We start from the raw sequence: 25,985 nt of genomic DNA on the forward strand, positions 1-25,985 counted from the left end.
AAGGTCCCACAAATAACTCCAAAAATACTGGGGCTTTCATGAATTTGCTAAATAAGCCATACATAAGCTGGTGATGTCTGCTGAGTACTAACTGATAGAGGAAGAGATGCAAGGTGCTCAGGAACAGCAAGATACTGAGTTTTCGAATACTTCAAGGAAACATACTGTAAGTGCAAAGTTTAGACAACCGTGCCGGGGACTTATGGAGTAGGTATATTAGTAAATCACCCATGGCAGGGCTTTTAGGTCAGGAACAACTCCCAGTGGTTCTAGCACCTTTGCCTCTTGCTCAAGTCACAGTCTTAAAAACAACATTATGGAACAGAAGCCACTTATAACTTGCTGATACTGAAGGATGAGTTTACATATACAAAGACAATTTACAAACTTCTCCAAACCACATGGAGAGATGGCCAAAACCAGATTCCCAGCATTTTATGTTTTCTTTGTGATAGAATTTATTCTGTAAATTACTGCAAAGAAAGAATTAAACAGCTGGAAACTTACTGAAAGACTATGATGCACCAACAGATAAATGAGTAAACAAAACACAAAATACATTTCCCCACTAATTTTATGAAATCAGGAAAACAGAATTGCAAACACACAGAACTTCACTACTGCATCTCTCACCATGCAACCATAAGTTGTTACTTGAATGCAATGTTTATAAGAGCATGTTTCTTTTCTTCCTGTCTTTTATTTGCCTGAGGCAAAGCTTCTGTATCCTGGAGTAACATATGAATGTGATTTAGCAAGTGTAGAGTGACACCTTTGGTTTCAGGAAGATGGGAGTAAGGCAAGACCTCTGCTTGCTGGAATAACTATTTAGGATCCTTAATCCTCCAGACTCAAGGTACATTGGTGCATTTGCTCCAAGAACAACAGTGCATCAAGATATTTTGCATGAGATACCATTCCTCATGTGTATGCATGTGAACAACCAAAGTACACAGGACTCACTGGGAAGGAAATGAAGATGTGGGTAACTCTCAGCTCTTCTGCTTCCCTGAGAGCCAAGGAACTTTGTAAGGATTGTGAGATTTGCATGAAATTTCTTCCTGCTTAGTATTTTCTGAAGTTTTGTTTTGTTCAAGGGTGGGTATTTTGGCCTCCAAAGGTTTTAGGAATTTTGCCTACTCAACACTGTCTTGACACAAGGTACTTCTGTGATCTTAAAGACCTCAAACTGATTTCATTGTTGAAAGAGCCATTGACCCTGCAGCATTCATGTACCTTGAATGGTTACCTTCTGACCGAATACAGATCTTTCATTATATAGGGAACTTGAGACTCTATGGCACTGATCCAGAGGCTAAACAAAATGAAGTCGTAAACTTTAACCAATCTGCCTCCCTACAACTAGCTACACAGACTGATTTTCTGAAATCAAATCCTCTTGTCTGGAAACAGAAGAAACTTTTGGAAGGGCTTTAAGTCTACAGACTACCATGAATCAAAACCAAACCATCTTCTTCTTCTTGCCTCTGCTAAACAAGGATAACTCCAGAAAGTTTTTGACAAAAGCAACCAACCTCAGCAGTTATGGAAAGCATTACCATCAACAGTCATATGGAATGGACAAATTTGAGGTGAAAAGGAAGATAAGAAAAAAAAGATGCAATATACTGTACTCCATTGTGGGGAAAAGCCCTCTTCTCAGAGTGGAGAAAAATAAAATCACTGGGGAAAATGTGGAAGCTTTGGATCACAGTTACATTTTTTCATTATTGTGTTTTAGAGTAGTTGTTTATTGACACAAAGGAAATAGCTAGGGATGTCCAAATAATGCATGCACTAAAAGTTCTCTTTTGTAATAGTCCAATAATACAATATTCCAGTACCATAGTAAAAATATGCAAATAAAAATTCATTAGTTAACTCCTTCTCACACATTTTTTTCTTTATATTCAGGCTTGGGCAGTTTCCTGCACCCATATAGGAAAAGCAAAGCATATCAGCAGGAGATACTCTTCCTCAGCCTCAGTCCTAACAGCATAGGTAGCATTTGCCAATTTAATACAATGAATAGGAAATGGGAACAGAGAGGTCCCTCTTAGTTACTTTCCAGTTGAAGCTGGGTCTTCTGTCTGTACTTGAATGGAGCCTGATACAGCTATCCATGCTTATCCGTTTCATGCTGTTATCATAAGCATTAGATTATGATTCCAAATTACAGATTGTTTGAAAACCTTGTAGAACTCCGCTTTTTCTGCTTTCACAGAGATTAGCAAGTGTGGGTTTAGCTCTTCTAATGCTCAGTATCCTCCATATGAAAAGCAGCTGTCTCTCCAAATGTGCACGGGCAATACGGAACCATATTCCTTTCCAGACATATAGGGCTTATTTTTAAAGTGATGCTAAGAACCCACAGTGTCTGCCACAACCTCTGTAAATCAGGCTATTGGGAGATGAATCGGGGAGCAACAGAACTATATGCTCCTATTGTGACTTTACTTCCTTTAGCAGCACGAGCAAGGGTAACCAACCCAGAATAAACTGCATCCATTAGACAACTCTTCTCGAGCAAGTCAGTTCAGCTGACAACTATTACAGCACATACATGGCTTTTCAGGTTTTCATGAAAGGTTACTGCTTATTTCTAGCTGTACAAAGTAACTGCAACCCAGTCACTGTAAGCATACCAGCAGAGGACCAAAATCACGGTAGAAAAATTCACTAACAAAACACCTAGACAGCTTTGCCAAAAAAACCTTCAAAACATCCCCCACGATCACAATGTTTGTTTCCTTTTTTTCCCCAGTAACTAACTTTGTTCTTAAACATCTATAGCTGTTAAAGGACTATTATCAAGCTAAAAGCAAAGAATGTGTTTGTTGCTGTTTTTTTTCTTTTTAAAAAAATCTTTCTGTATTCAGTGGAGCTTTTTGATTCTATGCCCAGATACCTATATTCCACAAAATATTAGACAAAATTATAGGTACACAGTGTGCCAAGAATATCAACTCAGCATGGCTTGCCCAGGCTTTTTGAAAGAAAGCATGCATACTGTGTCACTATTATGATTTAAAATAGCTGGGCCTCCAAAGTCATAACACTAGTGCACTATAGCACAAGGTGCCTGCATATGCCTGTAGCAACAAGCCAACCCATTAGCTTCAGCACTGTGATGAAAGCACGACTTTGATTTCTGTTCAGCGTGTGTATCTCACAGCTTTATTTTGGTACAAAATGAATCTATGATGAAATGAAAGAAGGCTTAGGAGACGGGCAGAAATAACAAGTCTTTTACAATAATACTCATTATTATTTCCTATGGAGCATGAACTTCTCAGTTTTAATGGTGAGGGGGATTTTCTATGGCAAAGCGGAAGAAAATGGAGATTTGTATTGGAAAAGGACTTCTGCTTCATAGAATCATCAGGTTGGAAAAGACCTCTTGGATCATTGAGTCCAGCCATCCTATCTATCACTAACTATTCAGAGGAATCAATACAAGTACTCACTAGCATTGTAGAGAGACATGCTTTGGCCCCAGCTCCTTCAGCTTCATACAAGGAAGATGTATTCAAACAGTGAGAAAAGAATACAGGAGCAATAGAGGAAGGAGAGAAGATCCTTATTGCATGATTATTGCTTGATAATTGCCAGCTGAGCTTAGCTAATACAATTTCATCCTTAATTAAACTTCTAATTAAACTAGTCTCTTCCCTTACCTTCATACAACCTTCAATTTGTACTAGCTTTCTTAGCTAATTTTAAAAGGATATCTATTTGTCTTTTAAACCAATGTGTACCAAGGGCTTCCCAGACGCTTTGCTGACTAAAGTATTGGTATTATTCCTTCACTTTTCCACTTGTGGCCTAAAAAGAAAGCATTTGTAAGTGTGACCAGTATGTACCCTACTCTGCAGACATCAATTTATTCCGAAGAAATCCTTATACATTGTTAAGGAGATCATACAAATTGCTCAAAATACTCATTTTTATTGTGAACTAATAATACGCTTGTAAGACTCTTAAACCAAAAGGAATCACAATTTAAAGTTATCCTGCTTGCCTTTTCCAAAGTTAGCAATAACTTCCTCCAGAAAAAACAGTGACCAAAACATCACACAAAGTTTTTGAAATAGTACCACATATGTAGCAACTGCATTTTTCAGGACTTATGTTTAACCCAATTTACCTCTAATAGTTCATCTTGGTAACTGGTTTCCTTTTTTTATCCCCATCACTACAATCATACTATAAAAATGGATGAATCCACATTCATCAGTGCTGCACATGCTAAAATCAGAAACAGCTGGACCTTTGCAAAATATTTTGCCCAAGCCAAAAAGCCATGTGTGGATGTAGTGTCACCCAAATGCTGCTAGATGGATCTCTGGGCCCTGGGTCAGCATGTCTTCAGTGCACTGTGTGGAAAAGTATGAAGCTTGTGCTATAGCAGAAGCTGTTGCTCCTTTGCATCAGTGAAAAGGCACTGTGTTCCTCCCCAGTCACTTCTGCTACCAAAATCCTGCTGAGACTTTACAGCAACATCTCTGTGGGACTGTCTATTTGACCTCAAAGCTTGGCCAAAACTCCCTTATGTAACATGGAGCAAACACAGGAATAAGATCCATGATTATAGTTCAGCTAGCATCTTTTTGAGAAGTAGCAAAAATTGTGCTTGCTCATTTCTTTTCTAAGGTGTCCTCCTATAAAATTCCTCTGGCTGGAAGTCTCTAGAAACTTGGTAGTAGCAGAATAAAAGTTTCCTTCAGTTCCCCGATGACCACAGCATAAAATCACAGACACTGGTGGCACAGCTGGAAGGTTTATAGAAAACTTCAGCTACAACGAAGCAAGGACCCTATCTCCATTCAAGCTGACACTTTGAATATATTTTACTCTTGCTTTTGGGGTTTTTTTTTGTTTGTTTTGACTGCCTCATTTGGCAGGATTATTATACATAAAAATCAAGCCAAGTCAGATGTCTTTGTTGCCTGCATTAACGAGAGTGGCGCAACCAATGCTCATATATCCAACTACAGATAATCTATGACAACCAGAGACAAAGAACCATCAAAAAATCTGCTCAAAGCTCAAGTGAACAGGAGGAAAATCACACATAAATGGTGGCTCCACCATGAATCACCAATACAGAAAAGGGACAGCCCAGGCAGGGCAAAGAGCCAACCCATGCTTGGATTGGTAGACATGTACAAACACAGGCATATATGTAGATGTAACTTCTATTGTCAACATGCATATTTTTATAGGGATAATTTTAGAACATTTATAAGGCTGTACACATTTTCATTTTGGATACAATATATTTATTTTCTCTTCTTCTCTGTCTGGGGAAAAGGCAGTATTTATTAGGTGAAGTGCCTGACAAAACCTTTAGTGCTGTTAATCACAGTGGCTTTGTTGATATATTAGGGCTATTAGGACTTAACTAGATAAAGATGCATATGTTACTAAGTGAATCACCTTCTATCTGTCCAATGGAAATCAAGTGTTGATTTAAGTGGAGTCATCTGTTTAGAAAAGAGAGGGAAAGAAATTGAAATAAACCCAAGATTAACAGATGTCACAGAAAGGTCAACGGCAAGCAATGTTGGATCCAAGACTTTTAAAATAGAAACTTATATGAATATTTGAACTTGAATATTTCTCTTTGCTTGACTGTGAAAATATAGCATTTAGTATTATTTGTTTAGCTTTAAATAGTACAGGCATAACTACCTATACCTAGGACAGTTTCTGTATCATGTAAGTATGTTCAGTACTCTCCATCCCTAAGCTCCCAGGCTACAAAATGATGTTAGTAGATTAATTTTTAGAAATTTAAAGTATGGTGTCTAAAATAGGGCCAGCACATTTATACTGGCTAGTTTGGTGTGGTTTATATGTTTATGTATGCTGTTCTCAAGCACTGGATGGTTTTAGTATTAATAGGCTATGATTATGTTGAACACTGCACTGGCCAATATAACTATTCAAAACTAGAGGGGCTTTTAAACACAATAACAAAATGTAATGCTGATTTGTGGCTAAGTCTCAGATATGGCTTAAGTTAAACTTCTGGCTGTGCCACAGATGCCACTTTAATATCTTGGGCAAGTCACTTTCTGCACATTAGTGGTAAAAAAGGCAAAGCATGGTTTTTTTCCCCCTTCCTTTCTCTGGTTTGTTTGTTTAATTTGTCACAGGAGGAGCTCTTGTGCTATGATTAACATCACGAAGCTACCAAAGCTAAGGTCTATCCTAAAGGAAGGCAGCTCAACAGACTACCACACCCATGGCATACAAGGACAATCACACTTTGTCAGGTTGGACTGCTGGCTGATTGCCAGAGCTACCTAGTGTATCATAAGTTACTTTGGGATAGAAAGAGAACCTATGACACAGATTCACAGCCCTGTGCTAATTGCTGAAACAGTGGGATACTTAAAATGTATAAAAAAATCATCGTAATCATATTTGTTCTGGATTTTTATAGAAGTAATGCAAATCTATTTTCTTATTGAAAAATGAATTGTGGTTTTGTCACAACCCCATTGTGTAGGATGCCAGAACAGAGGAGGATTTGAGGAAACTATCTTTGCCATCTAGTTTTCCTGAGCTCTAGAGTGTTCATATTCTATGTTTTATTGACTGCCTAATTTTCTTCTTCCCTCTGACTCCCATAGCTCTAAGCAGCAGTCAGACAGCAAAGGCTCCTTCTCCTATTTCTCTCCCTGCAATCTAAGCAGCACTAGATCATTACTGTTCTGCAATTTTTATTTAACAGAGGGGCAAGTGGAGCAGACGGGGACAGAAGGTAGGGACTTTGTGTAAGAAAGGGAGTATACCTTTTTTTACTCTGAATCTTTTCCAAAAGCTGAATGATTCCAACCTGAAAAGACTGCAGCCTGAATAGAGTCATTTCAACTCTACAAACTTTTCCTCCCTGATACTCCACTGCAAATGAAAATAAAATATTTTAATTGCACTGAGATCACTCTAAAAACAGATCATAGACAAGGAACAATCTCAGCTTTGATGCATCTAACTTCAGTAAAGGTCAATCCCGGTGTACCAAACCCCAAATGTGCCATTTATATTGAAATGGGTTTTGATCACTCATCTGCAATACATACACACAACATAAAGGGCAGAGGTGATCTTATGGTCATTTCTTTTAACATACACAAAAGACAAATAGAAATCTTCCGTGTAGCACGCTGTGCATGCGTGTTGTTCACTCAAATCTCTTTTCTCTGATCCACTCAACAGAGTACTTAGTCCGTAAAACTGTTCCACATTCTCTCTCTCAGCTTATTCCCCATGCACTTCCATTCCACATCAAATGGAAACAGTCAATGCACAAGAATGATGGTGGCTAGGTTTCAAATCCTGCTTGGGTTTATCTTTGAATGCCAGACAAAACAGGCTTTATGTGGTTTAATAAAAGATTGAGTCATCTCAATTTGCTGACCTTACATCCGCTTGCATACCTACTCAAATATAAACACAAGCACCTGATCCCCAAACTAGCAACTAATCTGAAGAGTGTTTAAAAGATTATCAACCGGTAATGCATTATTTAATTCCTCCATTCCCCCACCCCTCCAATTTCTAGATTTTATGGAATATATTGCATGTTACCTAAAACAACTCTAGAATTTCTGCTCTTAATAAGCAAGTAAACAAGTATACAGATCATAAGCATGCAACTGTTAACAGTGTTAAGAACTCAAAAGTAATCAATCAGATCCCAAACAGGGAAGAAATCAGCAAGATTAAAAAAAAAATCAAAACCCAACCAAACAAAAAAAAAAATCCCAACCCCCTTTGTACTTGTGAATGTTTACACTCTGCCTCCAGCGCCATGCTTCCCAACCACTGTCTGCTTCCAGAAGCATCAGAAATCTGGGCACAAATCCATAGCAATTCATTTAAACTCATTTAAACTCATTAAACTCATTTAAATACTTTTCTTTAGAAGTATTTAAGTTTTGCTGGTTTACTTTTAATAAAATATGTAAAGGAGTATCACAAAGGACTGTACGTGACTGAATGACCAGAGCTTAATTAGTCATTGCTTTTCAACACCAGCACGGCATACATATGCAAGCTTGAACTACCTTCAGTCACTATTCTCAAGAAAACAGTTAATATTTTGTCTTGCTTTACTTTATTTTACAGTATTTGAGAGAGAGCACATGCTCAGTTCCTGCAAATAAGCTAAGGAGCTGTCAGCCACTACGCAGCAATATCTTCACCGTCTGTGGCTACTTACACTTAGATTCTGGGTTTGCAGGGGGCAAAGGGCGTTCATATAATCACATTTCCTGTGGTCCAGGAGCTGACATTTCAGAAACTGACACAGACCATCACAATATCTTGTAACACTGCTCTGTAGGGCAGGCCTATAACTACACTTAACTACTGCACCTAGATAATCTGCCACGGGTTATAGACAGTACTTATCACTATGTTTATTAACCAATTTAAAAATTAACCCCAAACTGGATTATTTTTCATTTGTGCTGCAGTAGGATCTAATGATCTTTAAACAGATAAAATTATGTTTAACAAATGGATGCAAGTGAAGGCTATTCCAAAGACCCTCGGTGCTTCAGATTCTCACATGAATGGTCTCTAGGCAGGCATAGGGGTCTGCTTGCATGTTGTTTGTAAACAGATCAGGCCTAAGATGCTGTACAGCAATGTTCAACTTTGTGGGGCTCTAGGGCTGACCAAGTCTAGTGGTAAGCAGCTGTATATAACAACCTAGCATAAAAAGGGCTATATCAAACAATACTGAAGTTTATCTCCCCCAATTATCTTGTTTCTGGTGCAAGGCCTGTACTAGAGTCTTAAAAAAATAAAATCACACCTTCCCTTTCTTTATCAATTCTGACTACTGTTTAAAGTACTTGCTAAACTGGAGCTTACACACAGACATGTTATTTAATAATCCTCAAGTGACCTTTTCTAACCTTTCTCTCTGTTTCTACTCTGGCAACTAAAGCTTCTGGCAGCAATAATCCTACAAGTAATTATTTTTTGTTTTCATTTTTAACATGTATATCTGATAATTTTATTTCACTGTAGCTGGGAAGATGGAAAGCATAGGATATTGAAACTGGAAATCTGCAGTTTTTCTTTGTTTACCCACTGAAATATTATCATAATTTTAGGGCTGCCTAGATTGATGAAGGATGTGCTTAGTTGTTGTCCAATTTATAGAAAATGGATGTCCTCCATCAAAAAATTCAGCACCAAAATTGTTTCCGTCTGCTTGTACTTCAGCATCTGGAAAAAGACTGAGGATTAAATTAATAGCGATACTTAATCTTCCATATGCTTTAATGGTCCTCCACATCCTCCAAGTTGTTACTTCTTCATTATTGCATAAAATATATATACAAGATGAGTAACTACTTGGTGGCGCTTCTTTTTATTTTTATTGACTTTAAATAGCTGTTAAAATTACCATCCAAACCCACAGATTTTCATTCTTTTTCCAGCTATCAGGAAGGCAAATGCTAACAAACCTTTTGCAGAAACTGTCAATAATCAGTACTTGAACTGTATCACATATGTTCAGCCTGCAAAGTGCTGAGTATTTCCATGCCAGACACTCTCAGAAGCTACATCTTCCAACTGGTGACTCATGGCTCTAACCATAGTTTCCAGCACTAACCAGAAAGTCAGAAGATGGTTATCTGTCACTCCTCTACCACCAACTCTTCAGCATGATTATTCAATTAAAAATAAAGCCAAAATGTTCCTATCCATTACATACTGATGTGTAAGAAGACCACTATCATCCAAGTTTGCCTTTTAAGACTGCACTAATTGCTATATTACACCAGGAAGCAGAGTAACTATACCCACAAGCTACAGAATGCCATTAAAAAAGGATCGAAAAACCCACCAAGGTTTGATCCTATGTTAGACAGGATATTTTACACAAACCTGGAAGACTGACCACACATGAAGAATTCTTTTAGGTGAACAAACTGCCAACATGAAGCCTAGTATTTGTGAACCCAGGAAGAGGTAGACGAGATAGTACTTTTCTAAGTAAAATGTTAAGGTACATAATGCATGCTTTTAGGACTGTAAATACAGAGCATCCACGAGACACATATGTACGGATCTATACTTCCATTTACACCAGAAATGCTGTCCATGTGACTGAGCAAAACTCTATCACAACAGCTAAAAGAAAAATGCCTCTCGAAGGCATGCAACTTTCATAAACCTTAATGCTTTTGTCTACTCTGATGAAGGAAGGCTGAAATTTTGGCTCATAGAGGCTACTTTATGTTTTGATTAAAAGGTCTGCCTCACAGCCTGCCAGGTCGAAGGAAAGACTCCCATCACCTTTAATGGGCTCTGGAGCATGTCCTAAGCTTTTCTGAGTTAGATAGGCTGGGAGGTCATTATTAGAAATGGCATGATTACAGTTTACCTTGTGATACAATAAAATAGCAAATTTCTTAACATTACAGTAAAATTCCTCTTCAATGTATGTCTCAAGTTCATATATTTTTGACAAAATCAACAAGAGAATTAGGTTAGATATGAAAACTTTTGCAATTGGGAAGTTTTAGTTGATTAGAAAGTAAAAGCAAGAAAGAAAGAGTAAAATAAAAAGCTGGACCTAGACTTATCAATGATCATTCTGTCCAGCTGGACTATGTTTAACAGGGTTCCAGCCTAACTAGTTTCTAATGCACATATAGATAGAGTAAATGCTCTAGTGAAACAATTATAGAAAATTATTTAGCTAGAAGAAAATGGCATGTCACTTTTAAATGTTGTAACATACAGATCTCCAACACTTTTTGAAAACCATATAAAATAAAGCTCTTGCACTTCTCTTTAAAACTTCCATACTCAACATGTAGAGTAAAAAAAAATGTATTAAATATATATCATATCATATCATAGAATCATAGAATGGTTAGGATTGGAAGGGATCTCTAAGGGCCATCTACTCCACACCTCCTGCAATGAAGAGGGACATCTTCAACTACAGCAGGTTGCTCAGAGCCCCATCCAACCTGACTGAATGTTTTCAGGGCACCTACCACCTCTCTGGGAAACCTCTTCGAGTGTTTCACCACCTTCATTGTAAAATATTTCTTCCTTATATCTAGTCTGAATTTACCTTCTTTTAGGTTAAAGTCATTGTCCTATTTCACCAGGCTCTGCTAAAAAAGTTTCTTTCTTACAGGGCCCATTTAAGTACTGAAAGGCTGCAATAAGGTCTCTTTTAACCCTTCTCTCCTCCAGAATGAACAACACCAACTCTCTCATCCTTTCTTCATAGGGGAGGTGTTCCATCCCTCTGAGCATTTTCGTGGCCCTCCTATGGACCAGCTCCAACAGGTCCATGTCTTTCCTGTGCTGAGGGCTCCAGAGCTGGATGCAATACTCCAGGTGGGGTCTCACCAGAGAGGAGCAGAGAGGCAGAATCACCTCCCTTGACCTGCCAGCCACACCTCTTTTGGTGCAGCTCAAGATACCCTTGGCCTTCTGGGCTGCGAGTGCACACTGCCAGCTCATGTCCAATTTTTCATCCAGTGAATTTCTTCTCCACAGGGCTGCTCTCTATCACTTCATTCCCCAGCCTGTATAGATACCAGGGGTTGCTCTGACCTAGGTGCAAGACTTTGCACTTGACCATATTGAACGTCATAAATTTCCCATGGGCCCACTTCTCAAGCTTGTCCAGGTCCTGCCTGATGGCATCCCATCCCCTAAGTGTGTCAAGAGCACCATTCAGCTTGCTGTAATATCCTTACAGTTTTACTGAACACAGGGATTGAACATTTAACAATCAAGCAAAGGCACTGTAGAGGGAATACAGAAAACCAAATCACCGTAACTGGAACTCAAAAGAACTGAGCAAAAAATAGAGTGTCCTTCTAGTTTTGGTTTCCAAGATCAGTTCAGATTTCGAGCAGGCAATTCAATTCAGCACAAATAGATTTGTTTCTAATTGATTTAATAAGTGGCGCAATCTGATAAAGTGAAATGATTCTCTGCTCAGTGCTACACTGCATGTTTGAATTTCTGCATGTTGCTCTTCGGGTTGCCACCAGTCAGAATATGAGGGTTCAAATTCTCAGCTGTAAGCATGCAAAATATGCGTATATTTGGAATGAATATTGTCTTGCAGAACTGTTGGACTCACATTAAAAGGTGTCACATGTCTCACTGCTACATACTTCTGAATAAACTGAAATCTCCATTTAGGTCTCTACAACTTAAAATTTAGCAGTAGACAGCATTACTTCTAGTGCTCCACATAACTGAAAAAGACCATTATGTTAGCTGCAACTTTGGCAATACTGATATTAATATTATACTTCCTATCAGGTACAGGAATAGTTCTGAGCATTTAGAAGAGATACCCAGAAAGTTGCTTTAGATTGCTATACCTATTGCTAAAAAGTAATTTTAAAAGTGACAAAATCATTGCATAAGGTTAAGAGCTATTTTTAAAACAACTTAACAGAAAATAGAACATAATGTCTACTGCTCAGAAGGTTTTTAAAATTTATTCTGTAGACCTGGATTTTGTTATTCTGCTCTGGGAGGTCCACAGACAGGATCTACAGACATCTGGGGGAGTCTGATATGTAGGCACAAGAGGCACCACAAACTGTTGAGAGTCCAGGGACTGCCAATTTTAGCTCTCACTGTAAATTCTAGATGATTTTATGCAGTGCCTGTAATTAAGACTGAATTATCTTAGGGCAGCCAAGAAACAAGCCTGGCTGATTAACAGGCAAGTGCAAGCTGTGTCTATTATATCTAAATTAATGGTCAGCAAAAAGTTGAAAAAGAACAGATTCATTTATTTTAAAAAGTTAGCATTATAGTCATTTGTAGCCACGCTAGAATTAAAGTAGTGAAAAGAAAAGAGGAGATGTAGCACACAGAAGTTCTTGAGTGTACTGTGGGCTTGCTCCTCGATCAGGCTGCTGGGCACACCCAGAATTAAACCACTGGCACGCATTGCTCTCTGCGTGAGGATTAACAGTGCTGTGCATACACAGCTGTGCCTATCTGGAAAAATTGTTTTTTATTTTGATTTTGGCAGCAAGCCAGCAGTGGCTAGGTTTCTTGAGGGTAGGCTGAATAGTCATTCACAGATGTTTCAGGATAAAAAGAGAGAAGGCTGGTCACATCCTGCTCAACAACATTCTCTGAGGGACCAGATCAATGTGTCTACGTGCACATACTTGGATTGTTGCTACTCTGGGGTTTACAAGCTCAGAGTGGGCACTGTATGGCTGTAGTTACATGCCTTCTGGACCAAAGCTGGCTGGAGTCTCGACAGATTGGGGTGTGGTCTGCACTCAGCCATGGCAGAACACCTTTAGAAGAACATAGCATTTGTTACCCTCAGCTTTATAAGCAACAGAGAACAATGGCAAAGTCAAAATAGGCCATGATTACGTGTTGGATTGTGATTTCTTTTCATAGAGGCCTATCAGGTTGTGCAGTTTCTAGTTACATACGTACATGCAAAACCATCTTTTCGGTTGCTTGCCAAAATTTCGAAGTTCTGCAGCAAGGAATCTGCAGGAAGGTTCCCGCAAGTTTAATTCAGCCCCCTGGGTCTTGCACATTAGGAAACAATCTTTAGTTACATTATCACAAACTGTATATATTACAAGGTCGAAGTTTCACTCAATGCACAAGATGAACAGACTCTACCTTAAATGAACATGTGCCTAAACCCAGAACTTTTTGCTCTTTTCTATACTTGGAAGTTCAGATTTGTGTCATAAAATATCATAATTCCTGCCAATACACTGCTGTTTGACTCTAAGCATTTTATCTTTACAATGTTCCTTTCATGTTACATCCCCTGTGTACTGCCAGCAAAACTTATACCTCTAGACCACATTTACTTGTGCCGCAATACAAAAGCTGCTTTGCAACAGTAACATGATATCCCAGAAACACAGTTAAATACTCTTGAAGACAAAATTGTCTTTATTTGTAAACATTTTTCAAATTAAAATCCACCTCGATAAAAGTCTAAAGGTATATTAATAAAATTGAATTCTGGCTTTGTGATGTGCAAGTAGTAAACCCTGTGCTCCCAGCAGACATCCATAGGCAGAAGCACCAGAAAATTTAAAAAAATGAAAGTTTGGGTTTTTTTCTTTTTTTTTGTACAGACTTTCTGACAACTATACACCAGTCTTCTGCTGCAAGGACCATGCCAGTGATGATTGAGAAAGATGTAGTAGAACTCAGCTTACTCCTGTGGCATGAAAAGTACCATGTAATTTCTTGCTGTATCAGGAATGTCCAAATAATTTCAGAAGGTTACAGCTCGTTTTAAAATGGCTTAAAAGAAATTTTTCAAATGCACAAAAGGTGGTTAGATGCCAATGCTAGCCTGCAGCACTGAAAGTCTCTCCTTCAGAAGTCCAAGATTCAAAACTAATTCACAAAACAAATGTCATATAACTGTTCAAATGAGCAAATGCAGCAAATGAGTCACCTTAAAAACCTGCTGATATAGATATCCTTTACATAGTGATCAGCTCAGGAAGGATTTAATTGTATGTTGAAAGCATAGCAGGTAAGATATTCCTTATGGGACAGAGAAGGCTAGTCTCTGAGAGGAAAAATACAAAAAAATCTAGATTTGACCACTAGCTTGCAGCAAAAATGCAATTTTGGTGTTGCCAGTGTGTTGTTATTTATACCACTGTTTGCTGAGTCCAACTGAAATTCTCTATTTTTAGCTTTCCAGCTACTTTCAGATAAAATTCCTACAGATAGGACTAGCTGTATAGGGCAGATAACACACAACTCTGAAACCACAGATGACCTCATGCAACTGCAAAGAAAGAAGGGTCTGCTATTTAAAACAGGCTAAAATTTAACCTAGTTATACTAAAATTAAATAGGGAGCATTTTACAGTCCCATTACAAGACAAAAAACAACAGTCTCTATAAATTCACAGTGTACTTATTTGTAAGGATGTAAAAAGAGTAATTAATAACCTCCAAACAGCTTATCTCTGAGCCAGTACAACACCAAACCTTTCCCAGACTTGCTGGAGATTTTACAAACAGTACTGAGAAGCTATTTTAGCCGTCACTTGAGAATTATTTGTCCAAAATGAAAAGTCATTGCTCTTTGCCACAAGACATTTTTTAGTTCTCCATGCTTTTAGTTGACATTAGAGAGAGAAAATAAATAAATATAATCCAAACTTTCCGGAAAGGTCTTTCATATGTAAGAACACTTAATAACCACAGATCTGAGGGAGAACTGCATGGTGATTCTTCCTTGTGCAAAATGCACTGTACCATTCTATCCTTCACCCTTTCTATGTGTCACCCTATATACCAAAAGGAACCTGTTCCCTTTAAAATGCCATTTATTTCCAATAGTTTCAAGTACAATTCTGAGTACTGTCATTCAAATTTATCTTAAGTATTTAAGGAGAAATGTGTAAAGAATGAATACAACACAAGTGACTTAATACAGATTTCAATTTGCATCCTTTGGGACATGTTGCTCACACCACTTTTGGTTTGCAGAATATTTGTTGGATATTTCTTTAAAACAAATCCTTCATGAGGTTATCATTCTTCCAATTGAGGAAGAAACAATCTGAAAGCACTTTTTCTCGAGAAAAAAATTCACACCTTAACATAAAATAAATGGTTTAGATACATGAGTGAAATTATTGTTAAGGTAAAGAAATTCTTTCATTCCCTAAACAAATCACTACGGAAGATCAGTAAAGGCTTCATACCAGTTCTCTTAACTCTCCCCTTCTTTCCTTAATACCAATATAGGCAAACCTATTTTTTTTTAACTATAACATAGTTTCTACCTGCCATTTATTTGTTCAAGCATAGCCAGCATTGAAATAAAGGGTCACAAAGCACTTAATTGCTAATTTCAGATTATAGAACAAGTCTGACTTTTTATCTGGCTTCACCTCACTTGAAAGGATAAACTCCATTTGTCATGAGGAATGAAAACCAGGACAGAACAAGGTTTGCTCTCACTCTCTCTAAGGAATTGTAGGTGGAGTTATATAAACAACAGAGCAATGATCAAAGGGAAATCTTAGGCACCATAATATACCGAGGTATTAAAGGATCAGAGCCTTTTATCTAGTGTGGAGGAAGGAAGTAGAGCATTGATACATGTGTAATATATACAATTAAAAATCAAAACCCCAAGTGAGTCCCAGAAAAGACTGAAATCAATTAAAGTCTGTTTTTTTCCTTATTCTGTTAAAATGACAAGAAGGAACAAAAAATGCAATCTGCAACAAAAATTATGTTCCATCACCTGGAAAAGCCAGGCATTCAATTCTATTTTAAGCTTAATTTTTCCCCACATTGTATGAAACAAGCCCTCATCACAGACCATATCCTTGCTCACTGACAGTCTAACAGGCTTACCTTGTCCTCTACTCTGTTCAGCCTGGCACCAATTGTGTTATTCCCTCGATCTTTGCTTTTTTCTGTGGAATAAGAAACATTTTCAAATTAATATGTGGTAGTATAACAAAATAGCAGCAAGCCACAACAGGGTGTGTTTAACTGGCCCACCAACACAGTGTAACTGAACACCTTTGCCAGGCTGGTAGTTCTATTCCTTAAAAGCAGGTTTTCATTTCTTTTTATAGCATTAGCCCACACTGTGGCTTTTAAGGCACTTTCAACCTTAGTTTTATGCTTCAACCTGGAAGAACAAAACTGTTCACAATTTAGTTAAAGTTTTAATTGCCATTTAAAAACAATCTGCCACTATACAAAAGACAATACAGCCAACTTGAACACTGCATTTGGTAACATTGTGTTTTTTACCCCTTATAAAATATAGAAACAGGAGCTTGAAAATAATATTGAGTTGTCATTAGTCAGACTTGTTGCAAACAAACTCGGTACTTAGCGTTCCTTTCCTGTCTATTTAAAAAGCTATCAAATCTCTATGTGAATATCACTGACTTCATAGGAATTCTGTAATCACAGCATGCCATTTTATTGAAAATATGGTGATCCTCAAGGAGATTAGAGTGAACATTTTAAAAACTTCAATGAAAATAGGAGCTTTAACATTCTAAATAAGAACTACCCTATTTTAAAGGTGTTGATGATTATTGTGGATGCCTAAACTTCAAACCACAACTTGTTGGCACTGTTTAAAAATTTGGCAACAAAATAAAAAGTATTTTAACAAGTATTTTCCATTAGTTATAACTTCATCAGATTAATTTTAGACACATTCTTGATATTAACTTACCTGAGACAGAGATAAAAAGAGATGGCTTCCCTATGGACTGATCTAGCCTATAAAACATAAAGAATAATTTTTAGTTTTTATCAGCCCAAACCAGCATCTTCACTTTCTCCAGCTGGAGCGGGGAGACCTCTTCACAAACCAGCAAAGTGAAGTTCAAATAGTTCTGCTTTGTACTGTATGTGAAGCAGTTGCTTTGAGCTAAGAATAGCTTAAAATTAAAAAAAAAATAGCAACAATATGGGATTAAACTTAGACTGGTCTTTAGCTTCTTAAACCACTGTAAAGTTTTACCACGTGCATCACTTTTCCATGTGAACAGCACTGTTTCTTCTTTTCCTTGTTCTTCTGCAGCTTACTTGTTGCATCTATCTGTCATCTCTTAGTTTGCTCTTGTGTAATTCCACCAAAGCAGATGACAGTATTTCACTCTGTATGTATAATAGAGCCCCTAACACATAGGGATTACAGTGTAGAGTCAAAGCTAGCAGGGACTGAGGCAATATGTCTAAGTGTAACGTAAACCGTAAGTTCTGATCATCAGATTTTCAAGCTCTTTGCAATTTCCTTCCTGTGTGAAAAGAAAACTTAACTTGAATGTCAGTTTATATTCTGTAACTTTGCACAGCCCAATCAATATGGCATTTGTAACCCTGTCAGTTTCGATCCCGAGCCCCAGTCACTGACTTATTTACGAACACCCCTCTGCTAGCATTTAGGAATATACATGCTGCACTTTATTGCCATACCTCCTCTGTAACTCCTTGATTCGCACCATGAGGTTGAGGTGACCCTGAGAATACTGCTCAATAACATCTCGGACGTCATAGGGCTTTCTAGCTTGCTGTGAAATAAAATCAAAAAAATACGCCTTTAAGCAACAAGGATGTAGGAATGGTCTTTGGTAAAGCTGATTTTTTTCCCCAGAGTAAACAGTAAGTTCTTTTAACCCCTTGTAACACTGTATAAATATTTGAGATATTTTGATAATTGCCATGATCATACATTTTTTTTGTGGAATAATTGAGACAGTTCTGATTTCATCCATCTTTTGAATACTGCAGGCCTACATGCCTTGCGAGAGATTATCCACCGAACTTGACGCCAAAAAGAACTTGGGGTCAAAAAAGTGTATCTGGCACTTTGCTCAGAAATTTGTGGTCACTCTAATTTATTCTGGAAATAAGGTTCATACTCTTCAGTCACCAAACAGCAAAGAATTCTTTCACAGCTGTAATCCCATATTCTCAGTCAGCAGCAAGAGACTGGGGTTCTCAGTTCAGCTCTTACCATGGAAAGTTTAAAACAGTCCTTGATGAGGGTGCGTGATTCATTTTCTCTCCCAGAATGACTGGCTGAGCTTTCAAATGAACTGGGAAATACTGGGAAAATATTGGTGCAAAGAATGACCAGGAGGAAAGCCTTGTGTCTGTAATTTGCTCTTCATGCATGGGAGTCTTAATCTGACTAGTAGTAATAAAAACACTTCTGTGTATCATTAAAGAACATAATTTTAACCCATAAACAGCAAGATTAAATGGAAAGTAGGTGAATTAACTTGTAGAAGTGCAGTGAGAAATTCAAAATATCTTAATCCTACATCTAGAACCGAGAGTCCAATCAGTGCCAGAGCTACATAAGAGAAGTAGCAATGAAGCTCTAACATAACAGAGAAGAGGAGAGAGAAGAGTTGGGTGTAAACTTCACACATCAGACAGAGCAGTAATACCTGAACTTAGGATGTGGTAGAATTTTTTTTCTTAAACACACTAATCAGATTAGTCGAACAATACAGCAACAATAAGTGATACGCCACCAGGTCAAGGAAAGTGATTCTACCCCTCTACTCTGCTCTGGTGAGACCGCACCTGGTGTACTGCATCTAGCTCTGGAGTCCTCAGTACAAGAAAGACGTGGACTTGGTGAAGTCTGTCCAGAGGAGGGCCACAAGAACAATCAGAGGATATAACATCTCTCCTCTAAGAAAAAGCTAAGAGAGTTGGAGTTGTTCAGCCTGGAGAAGAGAAGGCTTCGGGAAGATCCTACTAAAACCTTTCAATACTTAAAGGGTGCTTACAAGAAAGATTTAGCAATCTTACAAGAAAGCTTTTTAGCAGGGCTTGTTGTAATAGGACAAGAAGTAATGATTTTAACCTAAAAGAAGGTAGGTACAGAGTAGATATAAGGAAGAAATATTTGTGGTGAAACACTGGAACAGCTTGCCCAGAAAGGTGGTGGATTCTTCATCCCCGGAGATATTCAAGGTCAGGTTGGACGGGGCCCTGGGCAATGTGCTCTAGTTTAAGATGTCCCTGTTCACTGCAAGGTGTATGAACTAGATGGCCTTTAAAGGTCCCTTCCAACCCAAACTATTCCATGATGCTGTTTTTCTGACCCATTCACTGTGCTATCTATACTCTACAGATAATTTTCAAGGTTTGGCAAAAACCTTGGTAACAACAGTAACAGCTTTTCCTTTCCTGCATTTTTTGAGAACATGGAGAAGAGGAGGCTGAGGGGAGACCTTATTGCTCTCTACAATTACCGAAAAGGAGGTTGTGGAGCGGTGGGAGCTGGCCTCTTCTCCCAAGTGACAGGTGATAGGACAAGAGGAAATGGCCTCAAGTTGCGCCATGGGAGGTTCAGACTGTGCATCAGGAAAAAAATTTTCACAGAAAGGGTCATCGAGCACTGGCACAGGCTGCCCAGGGAGGTGGTTGAGTCACCATCCCTGGAGGTGTTTAAAAGATGGGTAGACGAGGTACTCATGGACATGCTGTAGTGCCAGATAGGAATGGATGGACTTGATGATCTAAGAGGTCTTTTCCAACCTAGTGATTCTATGATTCTAAGAGTTTATAATGGTAGCTTCTAACAAAACAGAATTTGTATCCTGTTTGAGGTCTCAGAAATATTTTGTCATTTGTACTTCAAAAGAAGGAGATGTCACTGCACTGCTTATATCACATGCTGCAGGCTTTCCTCAATTCCATGCTGCAAATATGTTCATTTTAAGCCAAAGGAAAGCATGATACAATATAAAACCAGATTGTGGTGTCTTCATGCAGTCCCCTGCATCTGCCTGGGAGGTAGCTCCCATATTTTAGGAATCACTACTTTAATCATCATTACTTTAATAATATCACTTCATCAAATGCTATATTTCAGTCTGCCAGATTCTTCAAAGCCAACTGAAACCTTGGGTGAATGAGAGATACTCTCTAGTGGAAGGCTAAACAGGAACGACATTTGCTTGAATACAACCAAAGAGCACAGAGAAGAATTCCCAAGATCTCTAACTACTTACACACAAATCACAAATAACATAAATCACAAATAACATCCACAAAGAAAGATATATGATTCAACTATGGCATAAGCCCATAAGTCTTTTCATGGACTAGTACTGTAAACATGATAATATAAAAAAAGAGTTCTTGGATTATTTTTAATAAATAAGCAAGAGAGCCATCTGCAAGATCAGCTTGAAAACTCCAGGTTCAGAAAAGCTGTTAAGTAAGAATAAAAATGCAGAGCTTTCTCCTGCTATCCACATACTCTGATGCAGGCCTCTGACAGTAGAAAGAGTAGGTATGTCCATATCATGGCAAAAATCTTCTTATATGAGTTAAAATTCCCCCCATCACATATGAAAGTTTGCAAAAGGCACAAAAGCCAACATTGTATATTAAGTGCACACCACAGGCTGTCTCTACTCCCTAGTAATTGCATGTGCAGGGAGGCAAAAGGGAGAGGGGAATAAGTGAAGAAGAATATTCTGGGAAATGTAACCAAATAACAGTCAAATAAAATAGGTAGAATATCCTGTGAAGTACAGGGCACTATGAACCACATTGTTCGGTACAGCCCAGTAATAAAGAGATTAGAAAAGCTTATACACACAATTAATGATTCATACCATGAGAAATTAATTACATAAGATGATGAATTATAAGACCATAAATGCAAGATATTCCAGTGAAGTTGTAACAAACCAGGCAACAGTTATGCATGTCATCAGTGGAACTACAATTTGTATTTTTAGTTTATGTTATTTATAGAATATTTGCCATATGAAAAAGATAACAAAAGTTAGAAACATATTTTAGAGAGAAACTGATTTACTCAACAAGAAGCAGTTACATGGAAAGAGAAAAAAGAGTTTTCAAAATTACAATGGGAAATTAGATCAAATCCCTGGTCTCTTCATCTGTGATGGATATCACAGTTGTATCCGTGTGTGTAAGTCTTAAGACATTTAGAAACTTTCCTGACTGGAAGACAAAGGTTATTGACTCATGAATCCAGCTAATGGAATAAAAGGTGATTTTCCTTCTGAACTTCCGTTATGAAAGACATCTGATTTATGACTAACATATGAAATTCATTTTTCGTAGGTGAGGTGAACAAAACCTAGAACACCATTAATTTCTAAGTACTGTTTTCCCTATAATCTAGAGAATCCTTCCTTAACTGTGAGCCATTCGCCATAATTAATGTACAGGACTTGTGTTGACTGCAAGTAGAATATGATCTTTCCTACACATTTTGAAACAGTCCTACAGACTTTACAGGGGTATAAACACATATTATGCTGGGTACCTACATAGACATCATTATCTTCAAACCCAGACTTTGAAGCAGAGCATAAATTTTTCCCTTTCCTTTAAAGAGGAAATGATACCCAAGTGGGATGATTCACAAAGAAGTGCTTTTCATGTCCTTTGAAATGTCTTTGTATTTCTGTTTAGCTTCTCTTTATTTATTTTATTTATTTATTTATTTTTAAACAGGAAGTCTCTGCTTTCTAACTGAATTTTGTCCTTTCAGTGCCATCACTCCCTGCTACTAATTAAGCTCTTAAAAAAATGTTTCTAGGCAAATTTAGGCATACAGGTGTATCCTGCAAACAGCTGGTATAGTTTAAAAAACCATGCTGGGACCTATTTTGCAAAATTTTCCTCTTCCTCTCCTTCTTCCTATGCTTTACCTCCTCAAAAGCTTCAGAGGCATCTCTGAAAAAAACTCCATTTAAGTGCTGGTCTTGCAATTACTTAAGTTTCGGCTAATTTTAAACATGAATAATCCAACAGACTACAGTTGAAATTTTCTTTTTTTTTGCAATTGTTATAAAAAAAATCTGATTTTTCTTTCAAGAAGATACATTTCACAGAGATAGAAAAAGTTTAGAAGGCAAATATCTACCAGAAAACAGCTATGCAGACCTCTAAAATGGTGAAAAATACACTTTTAAAATGCGTCTTCTGCTTTATCTTAATTTCAGACATTGTATTGGACTGGTTCTTAGAAACTGTACAGTCATTACTTGGCACATGTTTAAACATCTTAATTTCTTGTGACTATTTTATGTACATACAATAGAACAAAGTAGATTTACAACATACTTCTGAGGAAAGAATAATGACAGTGGTTATCTCTTAATTACGGGAGAGCTTTTCAAAAGCACTGCGTGTCTTGAATTTCAAGGTGACTTTGTGCATTAAGTTACTTAGCTACTTTTGAAAATGTACCTTTAGTGCTCTCCAAATTTTTAAACTCAGTCATAACCCTGTATTCAGAAATTATGGAGAAGTATCAGATATCCCCCTACCTTTCTGTTGGGAGATTCTGCTTCTGACAGAAACAGCAGCGTATCACTAGTACGCAGGAGTGACTTGAGGTACATTTCACTTCAGCCAAATTGACATTTTTAGGTCTTTAGCAACAGTTAATATTGATAGCTGAGGAAGAAGAAAGATTACTAAAGAAGGATGACAAATAACCTTTTTGAGGGATTTTTTCAGATGGCCAAGACCGGCTCTTTTGCAGATGCAGAAGTGAGAGTACAACTGAGAAGCCAGATCAGCAACCAGGACACTGAGTACAAACAAGTTTTAAGTATGAACTGAATAGTCCCATTCTATTCAGTCAAATGCTTTTTCAGCTTCTATCAAATCATCTGCCACAGGGGAGTTTCATTTATTTGCCAGGTGGATAATGTTGCACACAGCGTTCACGCATTTTCAAACTCTGTTTTTGACAAATACCTCTTGGGAGGTAGATATATAATGTGTAGATTTCTTGTTTCCCAGCAGTTTAGTTAATACCACTGCAAATTTTTTTATGATCCAAATTTATGAGTCCAATGATGCAGTAATTACCATGGAGTAAAGGATCACAATAAGTTTTTAGAATGAGAATAAATTAAAATGTAATGGAAGTGGTCACATTCAAGCAGTTACTGCAGAACAGCCATGGACACACTGGGACATATTGGATGGGCCACATTCCTTGCCAAACTACAAGTGCTGGCCAGCAAGTATTAAGGAGCTTATCAACCAAATGACTATAGAACTATTTTCAAGTAGTCCAGACATTGTGCCTTTCTTAATTTTAGTCTAATAGAAATAAAAGCTGAAATATGCTAGCAGAAACTTTCTGAAAGCACACTTCCAAGAAAACTCTGGACATGGGAGATTTCAGCCTAAATGGTGACAGCCGGACGCTATACATAACTCAAACGCATTTCTGAAAAGCTCAGGCAACCTTAACCATACATTAGCTCACAAATTTTAATAAAAAGAAAAAAGATTAAAAATAGAAAATTGCTAAAGAATTCCGGCAGTGCTTCTAAATTTCAATGAGGTAGTGAAAATCATGGTTTTGAATTAGCAGCAAGCATTGCCTTACAGAAATAATGATCTCTTGAACTGTAATTCCTCATCATCATTATCACCATCATCATCTGTTTTGATCCTAAACTTTGCACCTTTCAAATCTGAAATTAAAAGGACACCCTCCCTTCTTGGGGGGCAGTTGTCTAGATTAAGGGTGGGAGAACATTTTATTCTATTATGAGCAGTAGTAGTGAGGGCATACACGAAAATGGATGTAGGCAGTTAAGCCCCTCTCTTTCTTTGCATTTGCAGTGTGAAGCCTCATCTCCTGAGATTACCCCTTATTAATTAATCCTAAGTAAAGTAATACACTTCTAATAAAAAAAAATAGTTTTATGCACCTGTTTTAAATCAAGCTGAAGGCCGTTGACGTGTGTTTTTACAAGATTAATGAAACTGCGTTAGAAACTATGTTCTTAGAAAGTCTGCAGTCAGATTTTTTTTTTCAGACCAGGAAAAAAGGGTTAATTAGCTACTGCTAAATGCTTACAGTGTTGCAATATCACAGCAAGCAAAGTGGCCCACAGAAAACATACCTCAGTGAGGGCTAAAGGAGTAAAGAGAAACAATATCTCTCAAACTGGGAAGGAGGTCTCCGACCAATGCAGAGGGGAGAAGGGAAAAGGAGGTAGAAACCTTCCAATACGCTAACAAATTTCAGTGTCTTATCAGGACCTTATTATTATTAAGAAAGAGACAGAAACAAGCCTTAGGTAGTATTTTAATCTCTAATCTTACTGACTCAGCACGACAGTAACACACAGCTCAGAATTAATGGAGACATATGAGAATGTTTGCACTGCAAGAAAGAGACAGCGATAACAGAGGGTTAAGGGTCAAGTCCATTAGCAGAAAATAACATTTTAATTCAGACTGCATTTCAGGAGTTCATGCTATTTCCAGTGCATCCACAGTTGACTAACCTGCTGCTAAACAACCACCCTATTGAAGGAGACAGAGAATAGTGGGTGTAGGTCACCACTACTGAAATGAATTGTGTTAGTCTCTCTTAAGCTTCTAAAAGAGGCAATGAATCAGTAGAATAAAAGGGTTTATTTGGAAAAGGGGGGAGCTTTCTATTCACAACTCACCTGAAACTTTTTCTTGGCCACAAAGTACTGCATCCTACGAATCACCTTAATTGCAGCGCGGTGGTGTTCTCGCAGTCTGTGAGAAAAAGAAGGAAGGTGAGTAGGGAGAAACAGCATCTCCATCCAGGCAATAAATACAACAATGTGCCATAAACGCTGCACTAACATGTGAAGGTTTAACATTAGTACTTGTGATTTAACACACTATTATGTTGACCTTCACCATTTTTCAGGAAGGCTATAAAAATACAGGATTTTATCTGACCTAAGCGAGGTTTGCGTATATTTCACAGTAAAAAGAGGTGTCTGCACAGCCCCCTCTACCTTTAAGTAAACCTCCACCCATCTTTCCCAGTTTCATTTCCACAGAAAAAAAAGCTATCAAGTTTCTGCATATTCAGCCATGCTCAGCTTTTATACACTTACACTCTAGAAATCTCACTTTTGTTTTTTTTTTTTTGTGCTGGTTTCCCTCTCCCTGTCACCCAAGTCCAGTACAATATATTTTCTCAATTACATGAATTTGTTTTTTAAAACATTATTTTTAAAAAGACTTTAAAGATTTTTGAGCTGTTGACTGCTAAGCAATCTATGTGATTGCACAGTATCTGGATGCAATACCTATATATGCATGTATCCCCTAACTGAAGTATATATGAAGACAAAATAAACTGAAAGGTCTTCAAACAAATATATTCCCCTCTTCATGCACACACATATGAGCTCAAAATATAATTAAAATAAATAATAATTTGGTCTTTGCACTTTAAAATAACAGATTTTCATAGTACACGGCATTATTTTTTAAATAGCTCATTAAAATCAGCAGATATTTAAAATTTTAAAAGCTTGCAAAATTATGTGTTTTTCTTAACAGTAGAAAAGCAAACCACACTTTTAAGCTGTGCTGATGATTTATTCTGTTACTCTTACCAAGATGCACTTGAATGACATTGTTGCACAATT

At 37.6% G+C, this 25,985-nt stretch overlaps 1 protein-coding gene across 2 annotated transcripts in view; it reads right to left on the reverse strand.

Moving 5' to 3' along the window:
- KCNQ1 (potassium voltage-gated channel subfamily Q member 1) overlaps positions 1–25,985 on the reverse strand; it is a 367,210-nt gene that overhangs the window by 86,703 nt on the left and 254,522 nt on the right. For both annotated transcript variants that reach the window (XM_069857818.1, XM_069857817.1), the window contains 4 exons: positions 25,020–25,095; positions 18,001–18,095; positions 17,255–17,301; positions 16,411–16,472 (listed from right to left, as the gene is read on the reverse strand). In XM_069857818.1, coding sequence (XP_069713919.1) covers positions 16,411–16,472; positions 17,255–17,301; positions 18,001–18,095; positions 25,020–25,095 — 280 coding nt within the window. The remainder of the gene's footprint in view (positions 1–16,410; positions 16,473–17,254; positions 17,302–18,000; positions 18,096–25,019; positions 25,096–25,985) is intronic.

This window comes from Phaenicophaeus curvirostris, chromosome 5 (genome assembly GCF_032191515.1).
Source record: "Phaenicophaeus curvirostris isolate KB17595 chromosome 5, BPBGC_Pcur_1.0, whole genome shotgun sequence".
Classification (NCBI taxonomy): domain Eukaryota; kingdom Metazoa; phylum Chordata; class Aves; order Cuculiformes; family Cuculidae; genus Phaenicophaeus; species Phaenicophaeus curvirostris.